The sequence below is a fragment of the Solanum dulcamara genome, chromosome 4, assembly GCF_947179165.1.
Source record: "Solanum dulcamara chromosome 4, daSolDulc1.2, whole genome shotgun sequence".
NCBI lineage: Eukaryota > Viridiplantae > Streptophyta > Magnoliopsida > Solanales > Solanaceae > Solanum > Solanum dulcamara.
In genome coordinates this window covers 81466497-81491303 of record NC_077240.1, presented here as the reverse complement: position 1 = coordinate 81491303, position 24807 = coordinate 81466497, and the positions used below count along the sequence as shown (strand labels likewise).

The window sequence follows — 24807 nt, the reverse complement described above, 5'->3', positions numbered from 1 at the left end:
ATGGAATAGGTTTAAATTTTTTTATTTTTTTTGCATATCTATAAATTATTAAATCTCTTTAGTTTAAGATTTTTTCAAATTTAAATTTCTGACTCCGTACTGATTTAAAAGTTCCGTTCACAAAAAGTACTCCAATTAGTTTGTGAAATAATTACACAATTATAAGAGTAAAAAAAAATAAAAAAAATTCTTTCAATTAATTTACAAAAATAGACAAGAAAAGGAATATATATATATATATATATATATGTTTTTAATATACTTGACAAATAAAATGAAACTAAGTTTAAAGGCAGTAATCAACGAAGGTCACCCATATTTCTTACAATGATTTTCCTAAATATTCACTTTTACAGTTGCTAATTGGAATATAGTCAGTATTTGTTGAGTGATTGAAAAACAATTACAACTAAAAAGCAGCAAACGGTTGAAAAATAAATTTCGAGTACATTCAAACGGTGTCATATAAATTAAATCGGAGGGAGATTTTGAATATTATAGTTTGTAACAAACATTAGACATTTTGTTGGGTATGAGGAGAGCGGGTATGCCGAAGAAGTTTTGGAGAGAGGTGATTAGACAGAATACGACACTCGACACATGTATAGCTTATCGAGGACAAAATCCTAGATAGAAAGATATGAAGATTGAGCATTAGGAGTAGGAAGTCCAGCGTTGTTTAATTTCCCCATCGGCATTATTGTTATTACTCCCCTACTATCTTATTCTTCAATTTCTGTATTATATGTTGTTTCCATTGCTTTTGTTATCGTATTATTTGTTGTTTGCTGCTATTCTCTTTTTCAATATTTTTTCAGCATAACTTCTTTATTACTGTATATGCTTTTCATACATGCTCTTCACTACTGTATGTCCGACCTACATGGACTTCTTTCTTCTCTTATGATATTTATAGAAAACTTAAAAAAGATCTCTATTTCCTCCGGATAATAGATAAATTTTGCTTCTTTTAACTTTGTAATAACACTATAATTCAACAAAACAAGATTATAAAAGCTATGAATCTCTTATTAAACAGGATCAATGTTGCCCTTTTTCCAAAGAAAAATTGTACATGCTACATCTTGGACATCTATGGAGAAGAGCTTTTCTGGAAACAAACCAGTTACATACAAAGTAACACTTCTTTTTTTTTTTTCCCGCACGTATTAAGACGGATACATTATTCACATGAGGTTGTTGAACAACACAATGGTAAAACCTCTCATGCTATTACTCTATCGCGTTATTCAAACATATAACGATAATAAATCAATGTTCTCAGTAGTATTCACATAATCAGTGTGTGGAAAGGCTCAATCTGCCTATGATGTTTTATCTTCCTCTGTGATCCATTGAGGAAAGCTTGGTCTTCCCGAATCAATTCTGATGAGATGTTCATCCTCGCCACCAGAATCATCGCTTGAGTCTTCTCTAACATGACTTTCTTCAATTGGTGGGCTTGGATGTTGTATTGTGTTATCTTTATTCTCTCCTTGCACTTGAGCCATCTTTCGCAATGTGGTAGATCCTTCAGATCTAGCAGAAACAAGTGTTTGTGCCCGATCTGATCGAACTTCTGGATAGGACAGACTGTGAGAGAATTTAGCTGCACTAATTCCAGGAAAACTTCTTGGACGACTTCTTGTGTTGCTTATCTAATAACCAAAAAAGCACAAGTAATCTAAGAAGCCAATACTGAAAACTGGTGATTTCAACTGAATGCAACTCGATGATAAATAAGACAAGAAGCCTCTCTTCAAGCCCATATTGTTTGGTTTCAACCCAGGGGGAAGGCTCTATACATAGACCGACCCTTAAACTTAGCACGGATTTTCATTTTGACACTTGAACTATAGATCTGACCTATTGATCACTTAATGTTTATGTTGTCAAAAACGTATCTATTGAACACAAATTCAACAGTTCCAAAACCAAAAATGTACAAGGACATGGCATGCTCCGTCAAACAGTAAAATAGAATTCTGGCCTAATTGGCACTCTGTATTGAGCAGTTGCTCCATTCCCCAAAGCCTAACATTTAAGTAAACTCTGTTATGGGCCAAAGAAATTGTAAAATAAATTTACTACTAACCATGCTTCCAAAGATGTTTAGCTGCATTGCTCGGGTAGACATATTGGTTTCCTGTTGACCAATCTGTTCCACATCCTGTCTATGTTGCATAGCCTTGTAAGTATTTTCTGGCCAGCTCATTAAACCACCATGCTCTCTACTAAAAGACCTTGAGGGATGATCAATCGAGTGCGATAATAGCGAAGACGATCTCTGAAGACCCCTGCCTGTTTGAAACCTCGCAAAATCAAGCATAATAACCCTTGCCCTTGTCTCAACTTGATACCGATAAGGTTGGTGAGAAAAACTAGCTGCATGGAAACCTTATTTTGAACCAAAAAAGTACAAATTAATCAGAATTCTCTGAGATGGGGCTATGAAGCAAAGAGGATTTATGCAAATAACCAAAGTTGCAAGTACTATCAATTTCTGAAGCACAAAATATTTAGTGCATATATGTCAACTATGCCAACCTTAAGAGAGAATAAAATTGTCAAAGTAGCACAAAGAAATTGTTTCGAACAGGCATGCAAGTCTCCAATCAAAGACCATATGGGAGGTAAGTATAACCTGTGTTGTCAAAGGTGCATTTAAGTCCTGAAGCGAGGCTCAAAACATGTTGAGCGCTTTACCTCGCTTAACTTTAGTGTTGTCATCAAGGCTCTAAGACATACTTTTCCTTGCCAAAGTGTTCCCTGAAGAAGCTATACTAAACAATTGATATACCGCTTTATCATTATATTTTTTCCAATTTCTTTGTCCATATATTTGTTGTTCGTACTTATAATTATTAGTATTGGACTAAACATATTTATATATTTATATTTTTTCTCCATTTGTGCCTTTTTTCATCAAAGTCCATGCTTTATTTGCACTAAAGCCCCAACAGTCCTAAGAGTTCTTTTGCGTTGTTCGCTTTTGATAGCACCGAGTATAACCAAGATATCAGCTGCCCCCTAATTACAAAGAGAGGGATACAGCAGAACTGCAGTTAAAAGGGGTAAGAAGCAACCTGATGCCTCTATGTTGTGGAAGCTTCGTTGTTCCCATGACGAAGGCAGCAACGGTGAAGGGGCAGAAAGAAGTCCTTCATGTGAACCATGAGCTTTAACAAATCCCTCTAACAGCAAACCAATGTAATGGTGAGGCAATTCAAAACTTTCCCCTCGTATGTATACGCTCATAGTTGACCTTTCTGCAATCAGAGCTCTCATATCTTGCATTGTTGTCTTTTCAAACATTTGAGGAAGCAAGACTTTCGCAAGAAGGAGTGCACTTTCCTGCAGACACCAAGATAACCTGTGTGAGCAACTGCTTCAAAAAGACCTAAATTCTAGTTACTCCCTCTGTTCCATTTTATGTGGCACTCTTCCCTTATTTGTTTGTTCCAAAAAGGATGGGATCTTTCTATATTGGAAAACAATATAACTTTAAATTTCTTAGTTTACCCTTAGTAACCACCACATAAATTGGAATGGAGGGAGTAACACAAATCAGTAAAGAGAGAGTTCACCTGGTTGTCAGTAACTTCCAATTTTAAATATATGTAGCTTTTAACCTCACTATCCTATCACATTGGTTATGTATTTATATTTTACTTGGTGAACCCACTAGCTCATGGTAAAGCCTTCATACAATGTTCTGTGCTAAGATTGTGTATCTTTGGCTCTAGAGAGCGAGAACACAGAGTTTGTCCGTTTTTTCCTTATATTGTAGTGCTCTTAATATACACACAAATTCTCCAGACCCATGGTACATTGAACATGAAAACTTTACAGACTATGTGCAGCAAGAAAGGACCTATATTTCACTATATATGGTAAGTGTTTCTGCATTGATCTTTAGCAACAGAGATACCTATGGCTTGTTTATTACTGTTTTTCTTCACAAGACATCAACAACTATTTGCTTTTAAGGATTTATTTACAGTAAATGGTGACGCTCTTTGGAGGAGTTTGAAGAATCAGGAAGCATATCCTCAGGCAGAATGCAAACAGCAGAAAGAACCGACCCTTCGAGTATCATTGAAGATCATTCAAGGTAATATAATTTTCTTTTTGATAGGTAAGAAAAAAAGGCAACTTTTCTGAAACACTATCACTCAATCAGACAATTCTAGACCTTAGTATAATTAAATCCTTCCTTGCAGAGATGACTTGAGTTCTTATTTTTCTTCAGTGCTAAAAAGATAGCGGAAGAACCATGCAGTATGGTAAGAGTGCTTTTTTTTTTATTATTTTTTTTGAAAACTTGCAGTATGGTAAGAATGTTAACATTAGGGACCCAAAATCTCCTCTCTTTTATCAACTCAGTATACTCTTTCAGTAGTTGAAGAACTCTGCTATTTTTCACCATACTGATAATAACGAGAAAGATGAGTTAAGCACAGATATATGTATGGAAGCTAAAAAGGTTCAAAATAATAATCATTCAAGATACCTGCCAAAAGAAATCTTCTATAGCTGGATCAGATCTGAGAGCAGTAAGTATCCTCTCACTATCAACAGAAAAGCAGAGAGCCACGGAGTCCGTTATAATGTCACAGATGTAGGGCTTTCCCACAAGCACTTCATATAAACCTAGTGTACTCCCATGTGAAAAAGTTGGATGCAGTAGATGCATATTACTCGCGCTCTTACTTGACCACTATCAAACACGATATCATACTTTCAGAAAAGATGTTTTTGGCTAAAAAAATATTATTGTAATAACTATTACACTACTAATTACCTTCACTACACCATTTGAAATTAGCCAAACTCTAGTTGGCTTTGATCCCTCTTCATAGAGGGTCGCACCACGCAACTTCATTATCTCCTTGGTTGAACCAATTAGTGTCTCACGAACTGTAGGAGGTAGGGCTCCCAACAAAGGATTGACACTAATCAAATCACGAATTTTTGGATATTTAACCAGAGGTGGATTCCTTACAAGCCTTTTCAAATCAGTCTGCACAAAATACATAAAAAAATAATATCAAGTATGGAATCAGAGACAAAAGCAATGAAACTGAACTAGCAGATGAGAAGGAAATGCTCACCTGAACAGCATCGTGAAGATGTGTCATCTCTTTTTCCTCCAATATACCAATCTTCTCAAGATTATGGACATAATCAATCAAGTGATTCAACACCGCATAAGTAACTTGTCTGGTTTTCACAACTCGGAGAACCTGAGTCAAGAAGTAGACTGGATATTGTCAACACGCTAAAGTCCATTTATACGTTGCAGAAACCAGACAGCTGTATTCCTGATTTCAAAATATAAGTGTATGACCATGATTCAAGTATGCAGTCTGGCAAAAGAATGCAGGTAGCGTAAAATTTCTTGTACTACCAGGCTCCACCCTCTAGTATTTTTGTTCAACATGTTTGAGTCTAACAGGAAATATTGAGTTCATTGAGAGAGATTTGTCTTTGTATACCTGAGGAAATGAGATACGGACTTCTTCCAGAAACTTTTGTGCATCCTCTCCTTCTTCCTCGCTTTCCTTGATAACAAGGGAAGCAATTTCACTCTCACCTGAAACCATAATTGCTTGCATAAGAAACTTCCAACTCCAATACATATCATTCTTTTTCTTTTTCTTTTTCTTTATTTCTTCTCTCTTTTGTAAGGATTCCGCTGCTGAGAAAGCTTCCTCATAAAGAGATATAAAAAGATATAAAAAGAATAAGCCACAAAAGTGATGTTAAAGTTAGGCTCTCATTAGGAAACATCAAAAAAATATTCTTGGTAAAATCTTTTTTTCCTTTTTTCCCTTTCTTTGGGAAGAGAACACGGAGGAGAAAAACATGCAACAATAGTAGCTGTTTAGCCCAATGTGCAACCATTACCAGTCTTTAGTACAAACAACAAAAGGATACTATATCTATAGTTCTCAACATTTCTTAGTACTATCTTCACCAAAAGCCTTATAGACCATAACTCACCTTAAAATATAGAAGATATGTTACTTGAATGCAACAGTTAAACTTCAACACAATTGTAGGTAGTCACAATCTAAAGAAGTCAATCCTCAGATTATTGTTTATAGAGCAAACTGAACAATTGAGAAATCTCATATAAAAGACCTGATCAGTAGTCTTCATCAACAAAAAAAAGAGTAGAAAAGCCACCATAAGAATTGATGTCGTTAGACTATTCAAGATGGTGGCTCTCTAATCTTTATCCAAAAAGATTTTTTGGCCAAAGGAAAAGGAAAAACTGTTTTGTTATGTTAAGCCAGAATGTCTTAGCATTCAACCTTTGCCACTGATGATTTGTAGGCAGAAAGAAAGGGTCCACCGAAGATGAGCAGGGAAAGTCAAACATAATTGAAAAGAATCATAACACACTGAAAAGGATGTTCCAATAAGATGCTATATAGAAATCATTACTAGTTACTTACCGATAAATTCATTTAGTTGTTGTCGTGCAATTCTATGCGCCCGGAGAAATCCAGCACAGATATAGCATGCAGACTCTAATCTATCAACAGTGAAATATGTAACAAGCTTTCGGGGGACAAAACTTGTTTGAAGAAACTTGTAATAATTTGGGATATTAACATAAGATCTTAAACCCTTCCAATCACATAGGGGCTTATGCGATATTACGTCAATTGCTTCCTCCACAGATTGCATTAGAAGATTTGCTATAGTTTGTGGGATCCTGCCCTCGTTGAGCATTTCCCAGTAGGCTGCTTGAACACCTGGAAATAATGGGACAATTTCAAATATATACAATAAACTAATTAGTTTACAACAAATATAACCATATTTTATTTACGTAAGAAATAGACAAAATCATAGGAAATATACAATGACTATACACTGACTATACAATATAGATTACTCATACATGAGCTATACACTGAATATATATTATGATACACTCAAAAACTAAATATAGCTTGACTATACATGAAATATACACGGACTATACATGCCTATACAGCGAATGGTCATTTTTTTGGTAGTTATTTTGGCCGAATGGCCACTGGGTGTAATTTGCCCAAACATAATTTCTCTTTTAGCAAATCAAATTTGAAAATTTGAATATCATGATCAATGGCAGAGCTATGATTTTCACTGGGAAGGTCAAATATAAAAAAGTAAACACAAAAAATCAAGAAGGATTCAATTTATAATATATATATAGAAAAAAATTACCTAGCTACACAATTTAATGTTCCAGCGTAAGGTGTCAATCATCCCCTCATGAACTAGGCTTTGAGATTGAGTTAGACCCAAAGTCCATTTTCTTCACATGGTATCAAATCTAGACTCATCGATCCCTATTGTTGTGTTTCTCGATGTTGGACACCCCGTGTTACGTATCCACACTTTAGATGTCCAGTTTTGAATGTGCGAGGAGGTGTCAAGTCCCCACATTACTTGAGGGAATGGGTTGTGGTCTCCTTATATGGTCTAGGTCAATCATCCCCTCATGAGCTAGCTTTCGGGGTTGAATTAGGCACAAGGTCCATTTCTACATATCCAACTTCGTTAACAAAATTTTGTTTGTTGATGTCACCTCCTTGAAACTCGTCACTATTTGATATCTTCTACTTTTCACCACCTGTTGGTAATTCTAATAGTATCACTCCTACATTTCTCACTTATCATCATCGTCAGCGACTCATATAAGGTTTGGATGGTTCACACCATGCACTAGATCAATGACTTTTGAAATATGTGCCTTTTCTAATCTCTTTAGTCCTCTAGGTTTGTTTGAAAAGCTATTCGCTCTGCTCTTAATCCTCATCAAATAAATTCTTGAGTTATTATTATTTATTATCGCCCTTTATATCTTTTCATCAACTAAGTTCTATTATTTTATAACTAAGTCCAAAGTCGAAGTTTTCTCCTATCCAAGATGCGTAAAGACTACGATTGAGAAGATGTCTACTCTATACTCTAGTAGCATGTGAGAACTTCTCCCTTTGCCTTCTTTTTTTTTATAAGTATTCTCCCTTTGCCTTTAGGAAAAATGGTTGCTAGTGGATTTCCATGGTCAAGATTGCTCCGGATGATTAGAGGCTTAAGGCACGTCAATCAATGAAGGCTATACTCAGATACTTGGATTAGAGAAAGGTAATACTTTCTCTTGAGGCCAAGATTGTGTCCATCCATCTTTTTATATCTATAGTTGTTCAGTATGGCACTCTTAATCAGTTGGATATAGAAAATGCATTACTTCATGGTGATCTACATAATGAAGTGCTTATTAGAGCATTGTCTCGAGGAAAGGGCAGAGATGGTTATGTCAATCACGCATTATCTCAAGGAAAGGGCAGAGATGGTTATGTCAATCACAATATAATCTCAAACATTCTCTTTGTCAAGAGGCAAGTTATCATAGCTATTTAGGAGTTTAGCATAAACAGCGAAACTGATTATTCTACATTCCATCAACACTCGACCAAATATGCGCATTTACTTGTGATTAGGTTGTGAAATAGTTATTATAACAGTGACCAGGAACACATTACAAGATTGAAATATCTATTTTTAGCATTTTTAAACCAACAACCTAGATGAATTAGGTATTCCTAGGGATTGAAGTTGCACAACCTTAATTGAGCATTATCATTTCATCACGGAAGATGTTGACATTCCTGAGGAGATGAGGATGTTATATTGTACACATTGATATCCCTATTGATCTGAATGTTAAAACTTCTACCTAGTCTTGGGAGCCTCTTAGTTATCCAAGGAGACATAGGTGGTAGAGGGCCTGAACTATCTTCTTAACCTTATATTTGCTTTTTTGGTGAGTTTTCATTCTCTGAATTATCTGTGTGATATTCTTTAGAATCTAGCATCTAAACTTTAATATCTAATCAAAAGAAAGGAAAACTCTATGAGGTTAGAGTACGAGTAGGTTTTCTACTATACAGATGAACATTACATAGAGTCACCTTCTGATTGACGCTCTACCCCATATACACTGTACTGATGGGAGCTAATTTGGTGTGTTAGTGGTCTTAAGATTAATTATATAAGTGAACCAGGCTGCGAAGCACACAATTATTGAGGCAAATGACCCAAAAGTGACAGAACAGATCATAAACAAGATGTACTTTCCCCAAAACTGAGAATGTAATGTTCTCACCATTTAGCAGGCGGATCCGAATATCTTCTAAATGCATACGGTCCACATTATCATCATATTCAGATGAAGTATGAGGATGCACTGGTTCACCCTCCACATCATTTAGGCTAGTAATATATCTTTTAACAGTTGGCCAGTCAGCAGGTCCTAGTTCCTCATCATCTCCAAGATCACCAAATGCTTCCAGAGCTTTATTCAACATCTCATATTTTGTGTAGTTCAATATGCGCTTCTGCAACGAGATAAAACTACGTTATAAAAAGAATCTATAATAGGACTTTACTTGCTTACCTAAGCATCTACTGTTAAACATGAAAGGTTTATGTTTTATTTTAAAAAGTTATTGACTAATTAAACTACTTTCTTTAATTCTCCAAGTGATATTATCTCTCTTTTATTCATTATGCTGCCCCCTCCCCTGCTTGTTTTCTAAGCATATAGATTTCCTTATCATGACATTTTTTTTTTTAGGAACACAAGTGATAGAGGCAGAGGTCTTCCATCTCTTTTGGATTCTACCACTCAACCCATCTTTCCTCATCTCGCCATCATAGGATTTGGTCTTTGAACAGTTCTGGCATGTCAAGGTAATATCCTTTTCTTTTTATGATAAGGATGTAAGGTGATTTCTTTTTTCTCATATTTTGCTTAATTTCAATATCATGTAGTGTTTTTTAGATCAGTTAGAGAAAAGTAGTCAGTCCATAAAAGATATAAATACTGCTATGAAGGGCATATTCCATTATCTGAGGGGCTGACAAATCTGAGTGTCATCAATGACAAACCACATAAAGAAACAGTTCAGGCAGCAAACATGGTGAACTGATGATAGATGAGCTAGCATATATGGGGTTAGATGAATAGTTATTCATTCCATTTGTCACCTATTTTACTTAGTTGGCAAATGGATTGGATCTAATAATGTCTTCCTAGACCACCCATTTACTCCATTAACACCCCTTAAAGAAATCCAAACCCACTGGGAAAAAAAACCATTTCTCCCCCTCTTAAGCTCCAACAAGGACAAAATAGTACCACGTCAAAATCAACTCTACCTTTGCTGCCGATAGCTTACCCATTCCCAGATAATGTAAAGCAAACTGTGTGGTTGAACCATTGATGATGAGCGTCAAAAATACAACCCCACCAGTCAAGAAAACGAACTGCAACAGAGGAAGGCCTGTATGACTAGAAAGATATGTCTAAAAGATAATTAAATATAGAAGACTTCAAACCTGTTGGATTTCCCATTAGCTCTTCTTCTTTTTTTAACTTACCAGAGTTCCAGTATCAGGACTGATATATTGAGAGCCATCACTGGAACGCTGAAAATAGCCAAGAAGGAATAGTTTTAGAAACAAAGGCACACTTAAGTAAGAAATCTTTGCAAAATTAAGGAATGAGAGGGCTTGGAGAGAGCCTCCGCACATAGCTACCTTGACTGACAATGAAAGAGACAACGCTACGGCACCTCGAAGGCCACCCCAGACAAGAATAAAAGCTTCTTTCAAGTCCAAACCATAGCCAAAGTATCGTAAAAATGGATACAACACACCAACTACAACGGCCCGCGAGACAAGGATAAGCACATAAAGAAGGATGAGGTAGCCCCACGAATTATCTGAAACACATTAAAAAGCATTAAACAAAGATGTAGTTTAACAAGAATGAAAGTTTGACCAAGTATAAAAGACTGCCATACGAAATAGAAAAGAAACTTGCCCTCCCCATATAAATATAAACGATCATAATACTCGTGTAAATAGAGAATTCAAAAGAGAAAATGCACAAACTACGAAAATAAGGCAAAGTAAAAAAAATCCAATCAAGGTATTTTTTTTTCTGGCTGGATATTGTGTATTAGTAAGATGTAATTTGGTGTTTTGGAAGAGCAGAAACAGAATGTGGTTGCTCAATCTAGTGCAGAAGCAGAAGATCGTGCAACGATTATAGCAACTTGTGAGCTAGTTTGGATTATACATTTGCTTGCAGAATTGAAATTCGGAGAAATCGTTCAGATGGAACTTGTGTGTGATAATCAAGCGGCCCTTCATATTGCCTCAACTCTAGTGTTCTATGGAAGTACTAAACACATAGATATTGATTATCACTTCATCAAAGAATAGATAATATAAGGAGATATTGTCAGCAAAATTTGTGAAATCAAATGATCGCTTGCAAATATTTCCACCAAGTCACTCACTGGTTAGTTAAATCTGTAATATGTTTGGTACATGCGACTTATATGCACTGGCTTGAGGAGAAGTATAGATAGTTAATGTATATATTAGACTTAGTGTCCCATACTGGAAAATGTGTATTATATGCTATGTAAAGCATCGATAAATATAAGGCTCAATGTAAAACAATTGTTTATACGCATTCACATAAACTCTTTCCCTTGTTATATTTCTCATATGTAGCATGGAGAGCTCCTTCGCTTATTTAATATGTCAGTTGACTCTTAGTCGGAAGACACTTCAAGTAGTATATGAGATCTGTTAAAGGCCATCAGTACCAAATTCATTATTAAAATATCAATTGCAGGTAAAATCTACAGAAAATAAATAGATATTAAACTTAATACAAGAAAAAACATAAATAGGGTTGGTTATAGTAAGATAAATGTTACTTTTGTCTTCATAAGTCAAATGTCATTTTAGCAGAAGTACCATAGATTTTGAAAATATTGTCACCACCAAGAATTCCTTCAGCTATGACGACTCCACTGCAGAAAAAGATAACCAAAATGAGCAATTAGGTTTTCGGTTTCATGGGATAAATTTATCAGAACAAGTATCAGTTCTACTCCGATAAAACTATAGCCAACTGGTTTTTTGATGTACACAAGCGCCTAAATTACTTCCACCAAAACATAATCCTCCTCAATGGTACTTTTAACTTTTCTGATGGTTAAGGATGAAAGTCATCAAACAACAGTACCAAGGGAGTGTCTCCCCAGTGCAACACAAACTAACTTAGAAAAAGAACAGTGATAAACCTAGAAACATCATCTGACAAACTCAGCCCATCCATGAAGACATACTTTTCTGGTTTTCCCTGATCCAAGACACATTGAGCATGCAAAAGAAAGGAGTTAAGCAATCACATTTGCTCATACTGAAAGGCCACTATATTCCTTTCCATTAAACTGCACCAAATCAAGGATGGTATGCATAGCTTCTTGGCTCTTCCAACATATAAGCGTCTCCTTGCTAGAAGCTACTCCTTCGTCAAAGAAGGAAATGCATGCTGACCCCTTAGCCATCAGTCCAATACCCACTCATAATGTAAAAGTACAAGGCAGACAGATTCCTCTACATTCTTGTGAAAGAGATAGCAACTAACGATAGTAACTTCCTCTACCTAATACTATAACATTTAAGTGGACACATTTCGTTTCTTCAAAATAGACAACTAGCACACATAGCCACCACACAAATCCAACCTCCCAAACTCTTGAAGGCAGTCCAAAAGGGATCCTCATAAATGTTCATCATCATGTTTATTTGGTTGCTCAAAACTTCTGTATCTGATCGCAATGTTCACTTCTTTTTCTGATATTTTTGTAACAGATTAATTCAATGACTTAGAACGAATAAACTGATTGATGCTCAATATCTTTTAGACTGCAGTTCATGGATACTCTTAAATCATAATTCCAATTATAGACTATGATACCATATCAGAAAAAAAATTCAAATTCCTTTTTGGTTTTGGAGTTCACAACAACAAACACCTACAATATCTTTTGCCTATCTCGATAATGTTTTATTTTAGGACAAGACTATCAGCTAGAAAATAAATAGTGGCAAAAAGGATTGGGTGTCTTTTGTAGAGAACCATATTGGTTTGTAGGTTCTTTACTTTTTGGTGTACTTTTTGTATACAACCGATTTTGACTTTTTGATTAATATAATTATTTACTTGATCAAAAGAAGATTTAGAATGAAGTTACATTTGGTGCTGGCAGTCTAAATTCTTCTAAGAAACATAGCCATCAAAAGACCTCCAAAAGTATTAGTGCTAAAAACTATTGTTAATAACGATTAAATCAATAGAATTGATAAGAGAGCTAAATCCATACTTACCTTAAGATAAAAATTAATGTATTTGCAATATAGGAAACCATTTCCCTGAAACGAAAGTGAGATTTGTATTAAAAGCCAAAATCAAAAGTTGTTTTAAACAGCATATTATACGCTTGACTCTTGAGACCTATTGCACACATAAAAAAAAAACGTCATGCTATCATCTTACAGATGGTCAATCATGTGGGTAGTGCTGTCAGAAGGTAAGACATAAATCTTATACCAGATATGAAGGTAAGACATAAATCTTATACCAGATATATAATGCAATGTTGTAGCTAATGTTACCCAAGTCCAGATTAGATATTCTCAATGGTTTTGCAAAAAAAAAAAAACTGGAGAAATGAAGTGCTCAACTCAAAACAAGATGAGACGAATAAGTATATCATAAGGTCCAGTGCCAGAAAGCAAGTCTTCTTATCTGTTGTTCAATTACAATGTCTGTAAGAAGGCTAGTAAAATTTACCAGAAGTGATGCAAGCTTTGATGACTCTCACCCTTGAAAGCAGTTTTAGCTACAGCTGAGTAGAACCTGTTAGTGCATGTCATATCAAAATAAGTTGTTCTACAGCTGTAGAAGGAGTATCAAAAGATCAACTTTAACACTTACATCCCTAAAGTCATCACAGTCAAGACACCAGAAACATCAGCCCCTTGTTGTGCCTGTTTCATTGTTGGAAGCAGTCATTAGACTCTTTTTTTCCTTTTTTCCACATGATTAGAATGCACAGACGAGAAATTGCAAAAACTTGAACTGGACTTGCATCTGGCTAAGTAAAAATGATATAATTAACTTTGTAACCGCTATTTTAAACTAGGCATTTAAATTACATGTTTAGTTAAATTATAATACATAAATTGCCACAACAACATCTATCCTTCCATCCCAAGCTAATTGGTACCAACTATATGAGTCACCACTATGCATTTCAACCCATTTAGTTCTAATTTTCAATAACTTCACAAAAAAGGATGGAATAATTTCTTTGCAGCAAGCATTATCATGCCGGATACATTTTCAGGTAAAATCATTGCTTGGAATCCACTTCAGTTATTTTTGTTTAATTTCCTAATAATTTTGATGTACTTATTTTTCCTTGTCAACTTCCTTCACAATTCTAACTTCACAAATCTGGTCACACATGTTTACGAATTTAATAGTCAGACACCGTTCCAGGATATTGTTTATTCCAAGATATCTCTCCTGTGGCTAAGTCACACATTGATTGAAGGAATGGGTTGTCGTTTCCTTATATGGTCTTGTGCAATCCTCCTCTCATGAGCTAACTTTTGGGGTTGAGTTAGACCCAATAACCATTTCTTCTCTTTTTTGGGTGTGAAACTGGTAACTTAACCCAATATCCATTTCTTCACATGGTATCATATCCATTCTGAGATATCAATCACCGGGCACTTTCCAGCGACATCAGGAAGAAGAAAATTGTCAGCATGTGAATATTTTAGCGACTGTAGGACTGCTCTACTTTTCATAGATGTTACACATCAACTAACATCACAGACACTCAAATTCCTGGGCAAGGAAACCCCAGAAAGCAGGGACACAGTCGGAGTTCTCACATACTATGAAGAAAGAATTTTCCTGAGAGATTCGTACATGCACCAACGCCTATAACGTCTTCCAGCAACTTTTCGGCGAGATCCTTTCCCTGTGGGGTCGCCTCACCATTTCAAGCATACCCATCCACTTTTTATTGCATCCCAACTACCAGAGCCCACCTCCTACGAAGATTTGAAACTTTCCAGCCAAGTTTTACACTCTTCAACCTATTGCCCCCATCTTTTGGCATTCGACAGGTAAGCTAGACTCCCTGGTAAACATCCTGAGTTGATCTGACTGGTAACATTTCGGCCAACAGACTTATCCAGCCTACCTTTAAACCATCTTTTGACACAGTGCAGTCAACCTAGCATCTCCAAAACCCTACGAGTGATTTGAGAATTCACCGGCAACTTTTCCAGCAAGCAAACTACTTTTCTGCTGCCTGAACAGTGGTCTCATAAGCACAATTGTTTTCTCCAGTCGTCCTTCTCTCTTTTAAGCAGAATCAATATATTGACCCATTCAGAGTCATACCAACAACATATTTCAAAAGAGAAATACCAACATATTTCAAAAGAGTCATACCAACAACATAATTCAAAAATGGATACGACTGATGCGAGAAATCGGATGATTTCCTTGTCTAATTGTAAGGAGTTTCACAAGCAAAAAGAGGCACGTAAGTAGGCATCTTCATAAATCACAGATGTTGTCCAAACTGGTACTTCTGTAACTGATGTTTCACATTCTTCTAACCGTGAATCTTAGGTCATTGACACTAGAGAGCAGATCATATTTCTGGTAATAGATCTCTGTTCTCCTCTCTTTCCCATTCTCAAGCTCTTTATACTGTCTCATTGGCCAATGGTTCACAAATCATTGCAACTGGAGTAGGCCAAGTTATCCTATCTCCCTCATGATTTTAAACTCGGTGCCGTATGTTCCTGATTGTCTCTTCAGTCTTATATTCATTAGTCACTTTTCTCAAACACTTAATTGTTCAGTAAACTTTCTCAAAAAAATTGTTGCTATATAGGATTGTAGTACGGACGGATCATTTGTACCAGGCGAATTTAATGGACTGTACTACCTTAACTCTTTAAGGTCATTCACAGCCTGTTCTGTTATCTACTCTACTGAGTTGCTTCGTAGAAGATCGGGACACCCCAATTTGTCTAAATTTCAGAAATTGGTTCCTGGTTTGTCTCATCCATGTACCTTAGAATGTGAGTCAAGTCAACTTGGTAAGCATACTCATTCTTCCTTCTCTCATTGTTCTGAAAACCGTGCAGAGTCTCCTTTGATTTTTGCATAGTATCAGAGCTAGAATCATCGGTCTTAATGTTGGGCCTCCATGTTATGCTATCCATGCTCCAGATGTCTACTCCTGGGCATGCAGGGGGGGTTGCTTAAGTCTCACATTGGTCTCTTTTTGGAGTTCAGTTAGGCCCAAAAGTCACCTTTTTTTACAAGAAATATTAGTCAATAGCCTTGCATGTAAAAGACCTTGTCTAATCTAATATAGATAGCTACTTGGGACTACAGGATATTAAAGGGTTAGCATGAGAATATGAGAGTTAGAGTGTTAAACAGTTAAAGAGCTAAGTCCAAAACTGGATATTTTCCAACATTGGACAACTATTAAAAAGTGTATTTTGTCCAACACTAGTAACAAGGTGTGCCTTGAAAATAAGTTCTAATCAAATAATGAATTTTTCTTTTCCCTTTTATTTCTTTATTACATTGTATCAAAGAACCTCCACGATTTTGGTAGAGACTCAAATAACTTTCTGTATAGACACTTCGTAAAATTTGTAGTGCAGTTCCGTATATACTAGGGTCCCTCATAGATTAAATATAAGATGTGGAATGTATCTTACACCTAAAGGTAGGTTTCTTGCATTCGATTATCATTAGTCTTCTCTTATTGTATCACAATTTGGCACTTCAATAATAATGATAAAAGAATCTAGACAAGTTGTCAGACTTTACAAGTTTAGTAGATTACCGATAAGGTTTCCTATCCCAATACAAATAAATGGCGGACAAAGCTTTTTAAGCATGCAAGATTGGAAGGGTACATACTGTGAAGTAAGCAACATAGCTCACGGCAAGAGTCAGGCTGATCTCAATCACTGTGTCATTAAAAATGAATCCCAGCCATAAAACAGAAGCTATTCCAAAAGCAATACCAATGCCAACTCTGGACAACAGAAACAGAACTTATCAGACAACTTCCCAACGGCAGATAACCAATATTAAAGGCAAATATACATACGCCCCAAGGGAAACTTCTACTAGGAATTTGATGACAGCTCCCCAGTTAAAGGTCCAACCAGTTACCATCCTTAAAAGTAGCTGATAGACAACAATTGCCGTCCTGAAGGGAAAAGAGAGGTTATGGCATTGATGAATAAGCAAAATATTATTGGAAAACTCTCAAAGTTAAAGGGAAAGAAATAGGATACAGTTCATGAAATTCCACTTATCCCCTCGCCTTCGTCACTATGGAAATTACACAACTTCTCATCTCTTCCCGTAAGCAACATACAACATATTTCTACTAAGAGAAAATTACCCATCATTCATCAAGGACTCTCCTTCAATTATGGTACTCAATTTCTTGCTGGCGCCAAGCTCCTTCAGAAGGGCTACAACAGCCACAGGATCAGTAGCGCTTAGAAGTCCACCAAGCAACAACGATGTTGACCAGGTCCAGTTATAAGGAAAAGCAATCTGCATTTGTCACTAATTTCAGATGCTTCCGTCGGAGAAAATATCAAACTGTGGAAAAATCCAAATTCAGCCAACCTTGAAGGCAGCTCCAAGACAAAAAGTGGAAAGAAGCACGCCAGGCCCAGCAAGTAAAAGCATCTGTACTGCACACCTCTGCATTAGGAGAAATAACTGGTTAAGTTAACTAATAGAGGTAAAATCCACATTGACAAATTCAATGAATCAGAAGATGTAAAAAACCGAAAGATACTGTTACAAAAGGAAAATTGTGTACAGCCAAATGCCATGATATAATTAGTGATTGAAAGCTCCTCCCACTAGTGTTCTAACACTGTAACCTCTTCTTATGGAGTTCGCTTATGGAAATACATAAGTGAGATTTCAGGAGAACCCTTTTTTTGGTTACAGCATCCAACTTAGGCTACGGAAGGAAAATACAGTTTTGGCAAGATGAATGGTTAGGCACACACTCATACTAGATGAATTTCAAGATTTGTTCCACATGATGCAGAATACTGGAGACACAGAAGCGCAATGCATGGCCAAAAATTGATGGGAAGAAAAGCTTAGAAGAATTCTAAAAGATTTACAGACGGGCAGCATAACAGAATTAATAGAGAAGCTGGACAAGTACCGTCATTTATCTAATAAACCAGATTGCTTGTGCTGGAAAGTAGGCGAAAAGGGGCTTTCACAATCAAATCTTGTTATCTGTCAGTTTCGTCCAGGGAGAGACAGAATGGTTAGTTTCATCAGGGGAGAGCCAGAATCTCATGGAAGCACCTATGGAAGATCAACACCATTAAAAGCACGGTTCATATGAGCAGCTTTACACAGTGGCTGTCTCACACAAGCCAACCTCCAGAAAAGAGAACTCATCCTAAGTAATAGATGCTACTAGTGTGCAGTGAATCTGAAGACATAGACCATATCTTCCTACACTGCCATCTAGTACTCCATTTATGGTAGATGTTCCTCTCCTTCAGGTGAAAGTGGTGCTGCCTAGGTGCTTACATAATTCATTGACTTATCGGCTTGGAAAGAGGGTGAAGAAGGAACACGAGGATATATGGATCACACCCCAGCATGTATATTATGGGTGTTACGAGAGAAAAAAACTGCACCAATGAGGACACATTTCATGTACTTAAATGTAGGTGTTTGTAGCTACTAGCATTTTGGACAAATTGACGGATTATACAATTTATGCACTTTTTCGAGTTCCTGTCTTCTTTCCAGGAATTATAGGGGGGAATTCAAAGCATTTTTGTAAATTGCCGCCTTTTCTGTGCATGACAGCATTCCCTCAGTGCTACATTTTATTCAATAAAATTATTACGCATCAAAAGTATATTGTATCTGTAGTCTTTACAAAAAGCGCAATGCCAGCAGATCAATACTTGGTCAGCAATTAAATATGAAAGCATCTAACTGTAAAGGATCTGCAAAATATAAGGTTGTAAAACATGAAGAAGATGTAATGCATGACATTTAAACAAGAAGAATGGCATAAATGATGCGATAAACAAGTATATGAACGAAACAAATAATGCAAGCAAGAAGGTAGACGTTGAAACTGCACAAGCATAACATACAGATGTACATGCATAGAAGAGAAAAATCATCACTGGAGCTCCCCATAGTATCAGCATTCTACGAGCAGTAGAAAAGAGGAAGGCTAGTGGTAATGTACCTTTATCTGGTGAATTTCCATTGAGAAAGCACTCTCGAAAAGAAGAGCAGGAAGGAAAACCGCCAACAAAAGATCAGGATCAATGTTTGCCCCTGTGCGGATACCAAATATGGTTTACTAGGAACAGACATTTGAGAGCAGAATAATTGACTGGTGGTATACTGGGTGAATGGGGTTTCTAGTTGATATTGAACAGAGGGAAACTTGATTTGAACTTAATGGATACTTGTATGAAGAATGATAAAGAATTGAACTTACAGATACGGATACCATCTCCAATCCTTCCCAACCCATGATGTGTTCCATACTCTGCGGGGTAATTTATTATGTAAATATCAGCATTCAAATGCATCATGTATGAGACTGATCAGTAGTTCAACCAACTCTAAAAGGTAACAGTTTTTAATTCAAAAGCTTGTTGGCACCTAAAGCAAAGGTGCATAATTTTATATGTTAGACAGATCAATAATATAAGCATCATTTCCATCTCGAGCTGGCAATAGATGCTCCAAAAGACGTCCAAAAAACAAATTCTAGAAAGAGAAAAAGAATACTAACACGGAGTTAAGCAATTAGAAATTGAAGCTAATATTTCAAACATATTCAGAGTTTTTCTTCTCTCTTCTTTCAACTATCTTTTAGTTATGGTTAACTTTGCCGATCTAATAAATAAATAGAAGCGTCCCTATTCTTATATCTTAAACTTTTAGATGAGGTACTTAACTTAATTCAACATGTTATGGTCTAGTATTTGGTCTAACTACCGCCATCAAATTAAATATTTTCAGATGATTGTCACAAGAAAAGAATCAAGTCGGCATGTTGCTGACATATATATGAATAAGAGCCTGTTTGCGTTAGCTAAATAAAAGCACTTTTCAAGTGTTAGAACTTGTTTTTATAAATAAGCAGTTATGTGTTTGAATTTAAGTGTTAAAACTGAAAATAAGCAGTTAATGTGTTTGAACTAAAGATGTTTCTGGAGAATTTCTCTAAACATTTAGAAAAAATTATTTACGTTTAGGTAATTGATTTTTGGAAGTGACCATACATTTAACGCTAAATATTAGTTTCAAATTGTCAAAACATTTTGTGTTTGTTTTGTTTATTGGACAAAAAAGTTTGTTGTTTGTTTGGTTATAAAAAAGGAAGGAATCTACGAATCGAATCAAAAATGATTTTTCAAGAAAAAGAAAAAGAAAAAGAAAATTATCGGTGAACATACTACTTGCAAGTAACAGAAGCTGGTTGTTTAGACGTTTTCATATAACAATTGACGTATCATTAGCTAACATTCAAGTCACAGCACAACAAAACACCTTTTAAATCCAATCAATGTCATCCAAAATACATTACAGTATGCAAAATAACCCCTAAGGATGAAACAGACATTCAATTCCCTAAAGTCAATCTGCAATCTTTCTTCCAAATTACATGGCTTTGAACTTTAAAATAAGGGGGCTAACATTCAAGTCTGGCCAATTTTGGGGTTTTTGAGACTTCCACTCACAAAACTTCAATGATTTTCCAAGTAAAATGCATGTCAAACACAATTTCAAATTCCAAAAACCACAACTTCAAAAACTCAAATTTTCAAGTTTCAAGTTCAAAATCTATGGTCAAATGGGAGCTTTCCCAAGGTATCCTCTATGAATCTTGTAGGAAGTGAGTGAGACTGAGAGAGTCCGGTGTGTGAAAAACTAAGTCTTTCAGCCATAATAAAGTTGTGCATAACATTTGTAAATTTTAGTTTCAAATATTTCTTTGGCTATGAAATTTGATCATATTTTAAAAATCTAATCTTGAAATATTTTCAAGTTCCCAAAATTGGCTCAGAACAGTTGTAGCCCTTTTTGTATTTTTGGGACTTCCACTCACAAAACTTCAAAAACTGAAATTTTCAAGTTCAAAATCTATGATCAAATGGGAGCTTAAAAGGATGTCTGAAAAACTAAGTCTTTCGCCATAATAAAGTTGTGCATGATATTTTGTAAAGAAACTAAGCTAGCGTTCGGCCATAGACTTTGAAAGTTTATTTTTCAAATATCTATTTGGCTATATAATCATACTTTGGAAATCTGATCTTCAAATATTTTCAAATTCCCAAAAACCAGCTCAAACCACTTTTAGTCCCTTTTTAAATTTTTGGGACTTCCACTCACAAACTCCAAATTCCAAAAATCACTACTTCAAAAAGTCAAATTTTCAAGCTTCAAAGTTCGAAATCTATGGCCAAACGGAAGCTTAAAAGGGTGTCTGAAAAACAAGTCTTTCGCCATAATAATGTTGTGCATAATATTTTGTAAAGAAACTAAGCTACGTTTGGCCATAGACTTTGTAAATTTATCTTTTGGCTATGAAATTCAATAAGATTTTAAAAATTTGATCTTTATATATTTTCAAGTTCCCAAAAACCAACTCAAACCAGTCTTAGCCGCTATTAGGATTTTGAGAACTTCCAAACTTCAAATTTCGAAAACCACACCTTCAGAAACTCAAATTTATTTCAAGTTTCAAAATTCAAAATCTAGGGGCCAACGAGAGCTTAAAAGGATGTCAGTAAAACTAAGCCTTTTGCATGCATAATATTTTTGTAAATATTTGTTTGGCTATGAAATTTGATCATATTTTGAAAAATTTGATCTTCAAATATGTTCAAGTTCCCAAAAACCAGCTCAAACCAGTCTTAGCTCATTTTTTGAATTTTTCAAAACTTCCACTCACAAACCTTCAAATTCAACAAAATCACAACTTCAAAACTCAAATTTTCAAAGTTCAAAATCTACGATCAAACGAGAGCTTAAAAGGGTGTCTTAAAGTCAATCTTTCCCCATTCTTTACAAGCACAAGCACAATAATGTTACTATAATAATTGATTTAACAGAGAAAGAAATAAATCAAGAAAGAAGGGTTCACTAACCGATAGCTCCAAGACCAAGGCCAAGAACAAGCAAAGCTACAGAGTAAGGTACTCTAGTACATTCTCAACAAATGTCTACTACCAATTCCTAATAACAAACTAATCCCAACAAAAATCACAGCATTTGTAGGATCTGAACCAGAACTTTCAGCTGAAATTGGCTCTTCCATTACTCTAAACGGCGTGGTTTCTACTATCAACTCCATTAACAATTGCTAGTTCATGTAATAATTCAAAGAATTTTGGTGGGTTTTGAAAGGGGGACAAGGTTGACTATAAATGAAACAATTACATGAAGTTTTGAAGTTCAAATAAAATAAAAAATTGATCTTGGCACTGTACAAGATGCAATCATCCAAGTTGATTTGGGTTGTCTTGTACGATGATTCCTTCAATTTTTTACTATTTTTTTATAAGTAATAATCACTTGTCTTTAATGTCAACAACAATAATACCTCATGGAGGAGGCTCCTCCTGGATATAAAAAATACTCAACTTGACAGAGAGTGTTATCCTTGAATGCGATCTATGCCGTGCAAATTCAAATTAATCAGATTTTAATTTAGATACTGAATATCTAATGGAAAAAAATATCTACACCCATTTCTTTGAATTTTTCGAACTTCCACTCACAAAACTTCAAATTCAACAAAATCACAACTTCAAAAACTCAAATTTTCAAAGTTCAAAATCTACGATCAAACGAGAGCTTAAAAGGGTGTCTGAAAAACTCAATCTTTCACCATTCTATACAAGCACAATAATTTTAGAACTTCAAACCAGACTCAGACCAGTGTTAGCACGATTTTGAGTTATTAGAACTTTCACTCATAAAACTTCAATTTTTTCACAACTTCAAAAAACTCAAACTTTCAAGATTCAAAATTCAAAATCTACGATCAAACAAGAGCTTAAAAGGGTGTCTTAAAAACTCAATCTTTCCCCATTCTTTACAAGCACAAACACAATAATGTTACTATGATAATTGATTTAACAGAGAAAGAAATAAATCAAGAAAGAAGGGTTCACAAACCTATAGCTCCAAGACCAATGCCAAGAACAAGCAAAGCTACAGAGTAAGGTACTCTAGTACCTCTCAACAAATGTCTACTACCAATTCCCAATAACAAACTAATCCCAACAAAAATCACAGCATTTGTAGGATCTGAACCAGAACTTTCAGCTGAAATTGGCTCTTCCAGTACTCTAAACGGTGTCGTTTCTACTATCAACTCCATTAACAATTGCTAATTCGTGTAATCATTCAAAGAATTTTGGTGGGTTTTGAAAGGGGGACAAGGTTGACTATAAATGAAACAATTACGTGAAGTTTTGAAGTTCAAATCAATAAAAAAAATTGAACTTGGCACTGTACAAGATGCAATCATCCAAGTTGATTTGGGCTTGTCTTATACGATGATTCCTTCAATTTTTTACTATTTGTTTTTTATAAAGTAATAATCACTCTTCTTTAATGTCATTGGACAAAATAAATTATATTGAGTTAAAAATAATATATTTTAATTTTAAAAATTAATCAAATTGACTTTCGAAAAGCATAACATGACAACTAAAATAAGACATGGAAAATATATGTTAATTCACTTTATAGTTTAAAATAATTACATGTTGTCTTATAAATTAATATTTTTTTTATTAGATTAGAAGTCAGATACAATACTCATTCACTCTCTCTAACCCTCTCATTATGCTCTCTCCCCCTCACTCTCTCTATGCATGATTACACTGGTGATTGTACCAATGCATTTTTTGACAGTGCATACATGTATCTTGACTATCAACACATTCTAAAATACAAATATATAGGGAGAGAGGTGAGTGAGAAAGTTCACATGCACTTTTGATAGTGGATACGTATATTTTTAATACTAAATACATGCTAAAATATAGATACAATGGGGAAAGAGGAGAGCGAGAGATGGAAATAGGAGAGAAGTGAGCGAGAGAGGGAAAGAGGAGAAAGGCGAGTGCGGAGTCAGTGCATCCCAGATACATGCGAGTCACGTTTAAATACAGTGTATATAATTAACAATCAATTTGACTCACATGTATCCGAAAATGTATCTAATTGTATGTTTATATCAGATACATGTATTTGGTGAAGAAAATGTGATATGGAAGAAATTTTCTAAACTGATATGAGCATATGTAATTACAACCTAAACTTAGTGGAATTTGTGTTGTTTGTTCTTCTTTTTTACCCTCAAAAAAATGCTTTTAGAATATTGATTAAGCACAAAGTCTTGCTCTAATGTTGATAAAAGTATTTTCAAATTAATTAGCCAGATATAAATTGCTACTCACCAAAGTATATTTCGAAAATCACTTTCGAAATACATATATTTTCAAAGTAATATTTTTCGTTCTAAAAGCTTGACCGAACACACCAACCCTTTAAATCATAATTTTTACTATCCTGTCTTTGATATGCGTAATTCCATATCATAATTTTAAATTAGCATTTGGACATATGACTTGAAATCATGACTTGGATCATGATATTATATTTTTAAAATGGAAAATTTGACCATAGGTTTATATTTTGTAAAAAAGAGAAAAGAATCATCATTTTAAAAATTGTAAAATAAAAATGTATGCTTGTCATGAAAAGAT

At 35.1% G+C, this 24807-nt stretch overlaps 1 protein-coding gene across 2 annotated transcripts; it reads right to left on the bottom strand.

Moving 5' to 3' along the window:
- Nucleotides 1-1008: 1008 nt before the first annotated feature.
- Nucleotides 1009-23586, bottom strand: LOC129887917 (sodium/hydrogen exchanger 8). 2 transcript variants are annotated; one of them, XM_055963160.1, is made up of 23 exons: nucleotides 23207-23586; nucleotides 19512-19562; nucleotides 19254-19345; nucleotides 17636-17713; nucleotides 17403-17560; nucleotides 17103-17204; nucleotides 16910-17027; nucleotides 13874-13926; nucleotides 13730-13795; nucleotides 13264-13308; nucleotides 11845-11900; nucleotides 10609-10793; nucleotides 10450-10497; nucleotides 10228-10335; nucleotides 9173-9404; nucleotides 6465-6767; nucleotides 5499-5596; nucleotides 5115-5246; nucleotides 4805-5023; nucleotides 4514-4720; nucleotides 3087-3354; nucleotides 2096-2397; nucleotides 1009-1658 (listed from the first exon to the last, which is right to left on the bottom strand). In XM_055963160.1, exons 1-23 carry the CDS (start codon nucleotides 23409-23411, stop codon nucleotides 1326-1328), a joined length of 3459 nt encoding a protein of 1152 aa, XP_055819135.1. In that variant the 5' UTR covers nucleotides 23412-23586; the 3' UTR covers nucleotides 1009-1325. The 2 variants fall into 2 exon arrangements, with proteins under 2 accessions (XP_055819135.1, XP_055819136.1); XM_055963161.1 differs by lacking the exon at nucleotides 23207-23586 and adding an exon at nucleotides 22174-22355.
- Nucleotides 23587-24807: the final 1221 nt, after the last annotated feature.

Coding starts and splice junctions, on each gene's coding strand:
- LOC129887917 (XM_055963160.1), bottom strand. CDS start 23,411: ATGGAGTTGATAGTAGAAACGACACCGTTTAGAGTACTGGAAGAGCCA. Junction 10,336..10,449: donor GTCCTGATACTGGAACTCTG/GTAAGTTAAAAA, acceptor CCTCTGTTGCAG/TTCGTTTTCTTGACTGGTGG. Junction 6,768..9,172: donor TCGGATCCGCCTGCTAAATG/GTGAGAACATTA, acceptor CATTATTTCCAG/GTGTTCAAGCAGCCTACTGG.